Genomic DNA, 8808 nt, shown 5'->3' with positions numbered 1-8808 from the left:
AGGCCAGTGGCTGGGTAGAATAGTTCAATAATGGTGTTGTCTACAGGTACTCAAGGTGAGCCACAGCGTAGCCCTATATTTTGGTGTGGGAACAGCAATCGCCAAAAAGTGCGTCAGACGTGCTTTAGACCCCTCTTATACAAGAATGCAACAACCCGTCGGCTGTGACCGGTATTTTTGAGTTGCCACGCAAAAATGTGACATCCTAAGTTGAACCATGCAAAGTGATATTATATATATAAAATATATATGTATAAATATATTTTATGGAAAAATGCAGTCACTGGGTCCCATTAGATGGAAGTTGTTGAGAAAAAAATCCTGAATTGTCAATAAAAAAAGATGAAAGATTGATAGATGTTGTTTACTGGGTTCATTACATCACTAAGGAATGTGTTCTGGTTAATGTTTGGTACTGTGACATTACAAATCAAGAGATTGGGGTTTTATTGTGGAGCCAGTCTGCCAAGTGGATGGACACAGTACTGACAGAGATGTGAAGTGCTACAACTTGACAACACTGAGGAAATTCCCTTTCAAATTCCCTAATGGCCCCACATTTATAATATATGAAGAAGTGGTTATTTGGGAAGACACATGGAAGCATTTAAAAACTGGATTTTGAATATAAATAAACCTGATTTCAGTAGATTGTCCTTTACATTTATATAACTGAAGTACAATAAAATGGTAGAGTTACAAAGATATGACACCTTCGGTACAGAAGTTAGTAAGAGTAAATATAAATACTGCAATGCACTTTTTCTCTTCTTTCTCTGTAGGTATTTCAATTCACTGTAAGGTGAACCTGATGAGTTGAAGGCAGTTATCTATGATAGGATGCACACATTGTGTGTTTTTAATGAGGAAGAAGAATCAAAAGAGGAGTAGGAGCATTGCAGCTCAAATCTTGTAATCACACAACATTGTAAGATGGAAAAATGACAAAATGCTGATAGGGCCCCAAAATCTATTTATAGACCGGGAGACCTTTAAGCTTTTCCAGGAGAATTAGCTCCATATCTGTTAACCTTTGCTCAGACGGGATGCCGCACTAAAGGTCTCACGCCCTTAACTGAGTCAACTCAGAATCCCACAGATCACTTGGCTACTGACAGTGGACTTTGTGCTTCTCCTTTATGAGGAAGTCTTGGGTGTTTGTCGTTGACTGAGGTACAGGGTTAAAATATGAGTTGTATTTCTTCTAAATAATACAACAGTATTCATCTACCAGATATCAAAGGTAAGAGCTTTTGACTTTGAATCTCCACAATAAACTGGATATGTCTTTGTTGTATGTGTACGTGATCTGTACTTGATGCCTGCTGCGTGTTCGCATTTCATTTAACGCAATTCAAACGAACTCTACGTCACCATGATCTTCCTTTTATTCCTTATAGTGAATGCAGGATAACCACTGCTTCACCCGGCTTGATCTTAAATAAGGTGCTGGAAGTGTCAAAAAAGCTCAAACTGGTAGAACAGATACCCGCACACTTAAATGCGGAGAACATTAAGATGAACACTTTATTTTTAGCTTTCGGTCTAAAGGACCTTTATTATATAGGATTTTGAAAACAGATTGAATTCAAACAATTTTTTTGTACTTTTCTGACTTACTGTAAAATGAACTTAACCATTCATACAGCTTTAGTGTTTGTTTTATTGTATTGAAAGAGATAATTTACCTTTTTGTTTTTATATAGTGTTAACTATTTCTATCTTCACTTGTGTTAGACACAGTCTTTAAAATATACAAACCCTTGAAACATCCCAACAGCACCATAAAGATGTCGTTGTTAGGTGGATCACAGGGCTGTGTTGCTAGGTGACTGTTGATGACTATCAAGATGTATTTTATTTATTTATTGCTAATAATCAAGGTGTTGTTTGAGCAAAGGCTCATTTTGCTTTTGACATTCGTAAAAGTTGTGTTTTTCTCAATTAAAACTGAACAAAACTTGAGTTTTTTAAGCTTCTGTCAGCTTTGAATAAACACTGATGGCCGTCACACTTCCCAAGAGAAACGATTTATAGATTTATTGCAGACGTAGTTTGCTGACACAGCTCATACCACTGACATTACAGATTTATGGTGTGTATAACTCATATCATGTATGACATGGCAGGTGTGTTAGGTCAGTGCTGAACATGTTCAGGAGTAACAGTCCCTTTGGCAACGACACCAGCAGCTTCACAGGATCAATCCAGTCCAAGTATGGCTTTCACAAGTTTATGTTGTTGACGCATCAATTGATAGTTTCATTCATTACTTTGTTCATCTCAGATGATCAATGTTGTAACTTGCTTGCATTTGTTGTGACAGTGGTTTCTCTATAGATGAGGTGTCATCGCAGGTGTCAAATCTGTCGAGGCCCAGTGCAAAGTCAATTTACTGTAAGTCAACACCCCTGTACTCAACATGTGCAGTGGTTACACCTATGGATGTTCTGTTCCTCTTCAGGACTAACACTGAGCTCTCGTTTATGATTAACAGTGCAAAGGAGGGAGTATGCAGTATCAGTAAACAAGATGATGAACAAATTTCAATACAGAGTGGAGGTATAACATTATCCATATATATATATATATGACCATTTCTGAATCATGCCATGTTTAATGTGGTGTTTTAATGTCTCTCTGCTGCTGCAGCACTTGTTCACTTGTGACCTGGATGGGAAGGGCTTGAGAAGCGTAGAAGACTGTGTGGAGCGGCTGAAAGTGCTGGACGGGATGGGTCGTGTGTGGGGTCAGAACATGCTGCTGGAGGTGCGAGGTGCCAACCTGCTGCTCACAGACATTGAAACCAAGGTGAGCAGCATGCGAGGCCTACAGACAGGTGACAAGTTTTAATTCAAATCTGATGGGATTCGTCTGTTACAGGATGACAATGACCCCACCCAGGGATTAAAGGATCAGTGAATAGTCAGATGAGCATGACAAAAGCTTGTGTTATGTTACGTCACGTTATGTTATTGCCTTCACAGTCAACAGATCTCAACTCAATTGAATACCACAGTCATGAAAGTAGAAATGTGAATTGAGCTCTCCGACACCCGTCTAGACTGGTTTAGGTCTCACCTAACAGGTCAAGACTTCTTTGGTTCCCTACTTATGGTGTACTCCAAGGTTCATTCCTGGGCCCCAGTCCTTTCTGTATGTACATGCTGCCATTTGGTTATATTATCTTCAAACAAAACATCTGCTTCTACGCAGAAAATACACAACTCTATATTTGAGATTAATTGCATTTTGAAAATTAGGAGGGGTTCAAATGTTCTTCTGTTAAAACAGGACAAAACAAAAGTAGTTTTGAACATTTGCGAACAGATATTAGAAAATATTAGAGAAAATTTAAAGCTTATCTTTTCAAACTTGCTTATGATTAAAAACGTTAGCCATAGATTACCATACCCACAGTAGGACTTAACTGTGATTTATTTACTTATATCATTTTGATTCTTTGTGAAGCACATTGTATACCACCTTTGGGTATAAAAATACTCTATCTAAGATGTATTATGAGTAAGTAGATTAAATTAAGAAATATCTTTTGGTAGAATGGTGTTGATTGATCATTTCAAATATAGACTTTTAGGATCTGGAGCCAAGGAGCATTGAAGAGGTTCATGGTGGCAGAACACTGAACTAATATTCAGTTTTTTTGTAATTGTATAGATTACAGTGGTTCCCATACAAATGATAATAAACCTGAACTTGAAGATACTTTATGCTGGTTTCTCCTTTATAATAAATGTATGTGCAGAGGTCTACGACGTGGTTTTATGTGTATCGACGTGTTCTGTTTTCTCAGGAGGAGCTGGAGTCCATGGCTTTCGGCGACATCCTGGATCTGCAGGCTGTGCTTGACGCTGGAGTGTTTAAATCCCTGCTCACAGTGTCGGTCCGGCCCGGGAGAAAACACACCACCACTGTCTTCATGTTTCAGTGTGAGGATGTCAGGGTGAGGACAAACCCATAGAAATCAATCTAACTGTGACTGTTAAATTAAGTAAATGAGTTAATATTTGTTGTTGTTGTTCACAGGCTGACCATGTTCAAAGGGATCTCTCAGGAGCTTTGTCACGCGGGAGACATGATTCAAGCATCAAGTAAGAACTTAAAGTCAGTGAGAACAAATACCTGAAAGTTCATTCTTTCATTTTATTCCTCACAATGCCTCTCACACTTTTTGAAACAGCAATGCAGGACTACTGGCAGGACATCAGGGAATGAAAAACCTTCCCAACGCTGCAAAGTACAATGAACCTGAAGAGCAGAAGCCTGCAGTTGACTCAGAGCCCCCATGGATGGCTCCTGACTATGGTGAGTCAGTGACAGGAGATATACAACTGTTGATATGATTATAAATGATATCGTCAAAATCAACATATACCTTCCTTCTTCTTTGTCCATACAGAAGATGATGACGTCCCTGAGCCTGAACTGGTTGTACCTCAGGAGGAGGAGGAGGAGGAGGAGGAGGAGAAGGAGGAGGAGAAGGCCCCCACTCCCAGGGAGGAGGTGCCATCCCCGCAGCACTCAACCAACGAAGAAGAACCTCTGTCTACCCCACGCCCATACACAGAAGTGGACAAGAATGTAGTGAGTGTACCTGTGACATAATTGGTTATTAGTACATTTTAGTAACATTTAAAAGCAAAGGAATGTGTAAATTACTTTCTTCTTCTTTCTTTCTTTACAGGATATCTTGAATCATATTTTGAGTGATATAGAAGTCTTCATGGGAAAAGTAGCTGCAATAGTAGCTAAAAATGCAAAGAAAAAGAAGAAAAAGAAGAAGGGAAAAGGTAATTTAATGCAGAAAATGAAGGAAGATCATTTGTAATGGAATATTCTGTTTTAAAATGTGAATTCTATAAAAAAAATCAATTAGTTGTGAGTCTTCATTATGTATTTATTTTGGTTCTTTAGCCATGGACGGTATGCCCCCTGCAGCAGAATTTAAAGTGTGTTTCCATAAGATCAAATGTGGTTTCAACCTTGTGGTATGTGTCCTTCATTTGCAGACTATCATCACAGTGAATGTTATTCCTGTTCACTCTGAAGCGCACAGTACGTGTAACAGTAAAATGTTTCCCTTGACAGGGGGAGCTCAATGGAATGATTAATAATCCCAGCGCTCCTGAATTTGTTCACTCCTTATTCTCTGCATTAGCATTCGTAAGTGACTATATCTCTTAAAATTGAACTTCAACACATATATTGTATTTTTAGAATTTATGATCCTTGTTAAAAAGATTTTTAGAAATACACCTAAAACCCTGAATGCATTATGTTATGTGTGATTAGCTCAGCCTTTAACATGTATTATCTACACCCTTCTTGTTAAATTAATGTCACTTCATTATTATATATTTTTACTTTATATTTAAATAATTTTCTATGATATCTATGTTGGTAAAATTAGCTATGCATGTGCTGGATCAACCTATCCGGTTTATTTGCTTGATTAGTAGACAGTTGTGTCTGCATTGTGGGAGCTGTAATCCAGTGTGCAGACACCCTCTGTGCACTTGGCCTAATTACATGACTACTGCACAACAAAGTGAGTTATGCTTTTCTTCTACAGGTGGCATCTCACTGCGCTGAGGAGCTGCCTCAGACCACCGTCGCACCGCTGCTGACGCCTCAGTGTATCCTTCTCCTGAGTGAAGAAGCCTCTGCAGAGGAGGACCAGCTGTGGCAGTCTCTAGGAGACGCCTGGAACATCCCCAGGTGAGACACTGGACAGTGTTGGACCAAAATCTAAGCTTCACCTCACTCCACATCTGCAGTGGGGGAAACTTAGTACAAGTACTTAAGAACAGTTTAGACGTATTTGTACTTTACTCTAGTGTTTCCATTTTATGCTACTTTATATTTCTATTCAACTATATTTCTGAGGAAAATGTACTTTTGACTGCATTACATTCATTTGGCAGTTAAAGAGATACAAAAACATACAATAAGAGTAAACTTACTACTTATTGTTAGATACTAAACCAGTGGTTCCTATTATTTTGTGTAATTGGGGCCCCATGTCAACATTTCAGATGTTAGCGTTCCCACTAAAGAGAAATTTCCCCTTTAAACTTCTAATTTAAATCAACTGTGCAAGGCCCATTTCAAATAGTAAAGATTTTAGAAAAATCCATAAAATTAATATTAATTTGTGTAGCAGAACTTGTGACTCTTTGGAGGACAAACAATGGACTAAACTAACTGGACATAAATAAGTAAAAAATGGGTTCACTGGCTACCACACTACAATTCTGCTTGGGCTAATTTTCTGTGGAATGAGAACTTTAACTTCAAAAGCTATTAGTTTACTGAAGCAGGATTTTGAATGCCAGACTTGTACATGTAATATTCCTGACGTTGTTGCATTGGTACTTTTATTGAAGTACTTTTACGTATTTGAGTACTTCTTCAACCAATGGACTACTGCTTATACACTTAAGGTTTAGTCAAATATATCAGACTGCTGTGTGGAAGGATGATAATCAGTTTTGATTTTGACAATATCACCAGCACCAAATGGCCAGAAGACGACGAGGACATCCCAACATACACTCTGGAGTTCTCTGATGGCTGGCAGCCTACTGAGGTGACTGCAGCACCTGAACCCAGTGGACCTATGAGGAGGCAGGAGCATCAACAACCTGCACCCAGCCAGGTAAACCTTCACATCAGACATTCAGTATGACACCAGCGCTGATAGACGGCTAGTTTGGAGAGAAGCGGGAGAAAGATGAAAAACATAACAAGACCATGTCCTCTCTCTGTGTAGACTTCCACCAAGTGGACACCACCACCTCTCCCCTCACAAAAGACACGGTACGCCCAAGCACATAAAGCAAAACTCAATATCATGTGAATGTTTTACATTTTTGATGCCCTTTGTGTTTTTCAGCTCAGGTGAGTCAAAACTGCGTTGCATGTGCGTTACGAATGACTTCATCGCAAGAAACCACAGAGAGCTCACCGTCAGAAAAGGAGAAATAGTTGAGGTGAGTTAGGGACATGAAGCAACTGCTCTTTATGTTCCCTCATAGTGGCATTGGTGGCAAAAGAGAAAACAACATGCACATATTTATTCAAGACCGCAGCTAGTCTTTTCTTTGTCCACCCACAGCTGCTGGACACGTCGAAGCAGTGGTGGAAAGTGAGGAACAGGGGAGGGGAGGAGGGCTTTGTACCCAATAATGTCATGGAGGCTCATGACAAGCAACCTATCGAGGCTAACACACCACAGGTAACTTTAAACTCGCTATTAAAGGAAGCCAAAGTCACTGGGGGATCCTGGGAATGACGGTGAAGGAAAGCGGCAACTTCACTGCCCTCAGGTCACACTTCTTCTCAAACAGTATATCACATTGCATTATCATTACATTTTCTCAGCATACTGGAGGTTCTCCTGTCCTCACAAAGAAGTCCAAGCCTGCAGAAGTGAAAGCCTGGCTGGAAGACAAGGGCTTTAGTAAAATGTAAGTACATACAGTCATTCAATTTAGTATTGAATTAACATTTACAGTAAAGCTATATTTGACTGATTAATTACATTTGATAAATAAAACCTGCTCAAAGCTATGAGGCACTGTCTCTCACAAAAAGTATACTCAATTATACCCAAATGTAAACAACTGTAAATATGTATAGCTGTATGTAAATGCATCATTGGAGGTTGGGTCTATGACTAACTTTACTGATTGACTTGAACATAAAGCCTATATTGCAAACTCGAGGTTTGTGGTTAGAAATAAGTAGGCATTTATGATGCAGGTGGGTTTAGTGAAAGACACTATTGAGTTGCATTATGGGAAATGTAGGATACAGTGTTTTGGGAGCCTTATTAGGGACAAAAATGTATGTTGACCTCTTCTGCTTTGGGTTTTACAGTTGATATTACAACTTTGTGGTGCAATACTAAATACTTTGCTGTTGTTTTTTTTTCAAATTTACTTCAGTGGCAACTTAAAACAGCTTCATTTTTGTTAAGTATACAGTACCTCTCCTGCTAGAATGAACCCCAGAATTGATTATAAACAGATCAATATTACTTATCTCTTGCAGCACTGTTCGCTGTCTGGGCGGGCTGAGCGGCTCTATGCTGCTGGGGATGACCAGAGAGGAACTGAAGACCGTGTGTCTAGAAGAAGGGGGGCGAGTCTTCTTCCAGTTACAAGCGGTCAAGTCTGCCATGGCTGTAAGTGACTCACACAGTGCAGCTTCATTTGTCTCCAGTCCACTCTGGTGTGAACAAACCCCTCTGACTCTTTTGTGTTTCAACACTGTAGGTTGCCATTTAAAAAGAGACCAACAAGAGAACATCAGAGGAGAATAAGAAATCATCATGGTCCGAAACAAGTCACCAATGTCACCAAATACTGTGAGCTTTCAGATAATATTAAGCAATTAAAAGTGAGGTTATGTTTACAGCTTGTTTGGCACAATATATTATACTCAGAAACCTTGTATCAAATAATTTAAATGTCATTTTGAAATGTATATTAGTCAAGTTGTCATTTAAAAATGTCCTTAAATCAAGTTATTAGATGATAAGTGTTAAAGTGCATTTAGACAATGTATCCAGCAATACTATGATAACTGTGTATAGTAAGACATTTAGCAAAGTGCCCACATTATGTAACACAAAAAGTCTAATTTAATTCGTAATTTAACCTGTAAATAAAAGTTATCGGACACAGCGCTTTAGTGAATAAACATGCTTTATTTCATTGTTCAGACATTACACATGAACCTTATCAGAAGTATCTGCTAAACACTGGCAATCCATTTCAGGCA

At 38.9% G+C, this 8808-nt stretch overlaps 1 protein-coding gene across 1 annotated transcript; it reads left to right on the top strand.

Annotated features, from left to right (window-relative positions):
* The first annotated feature begins 1105 nt into the window (after positions 1-1105).
* On the top strand, positions 1106-8711 carry eps8l3a (EPS8 signaling adaptor L3a). Its single transcript, XM_079156831.1, has 20 exons — positions 1106-1243; positions 2130-2216; positions 2327-2397; positions 2498-2562; positions 2653-2811; positions 3815-3964; positions 4048-4112; positions 4202-4326; positions 4421-4605; positions 4706-4811; positions 4936-5009; positions 5110-5184; positions 5594-5739; positions 6535-6679; positions 6794-6840; positions 6917-7013; positions 7139-7258; positions 7405-7490; positions 8077-8209; positions 8301-8711. Exons 2-20 carry the CDS (start codon positions 2152-2154, stop codon positions 8310-8312), a joined length of 1926 nt encoding a protein of 641 aa, XP_079012957.1. The 5' UTR covers positions 1106-1243; positions 2130-2151; the 3' UTR covers positions 8313-8711.
* Positions 8712-8808: the final 97 nt, after the last annotated feature.

This window comes from Pholis gunnellus, assembly GCF_910591455.1.
Source record: "Pholis gunnellus genome assembly, chromosome: 3".
NCBI lineage: Eukaryota > Metazoa > Chordata > Actinopteri > Perciformes > Pholidae > Pholis > Pholis gunnellus.
Note: the sequence above shows the minus strand (reverse complement) of the source record. Positions and strands in the feature narration are given on the sequence as shown.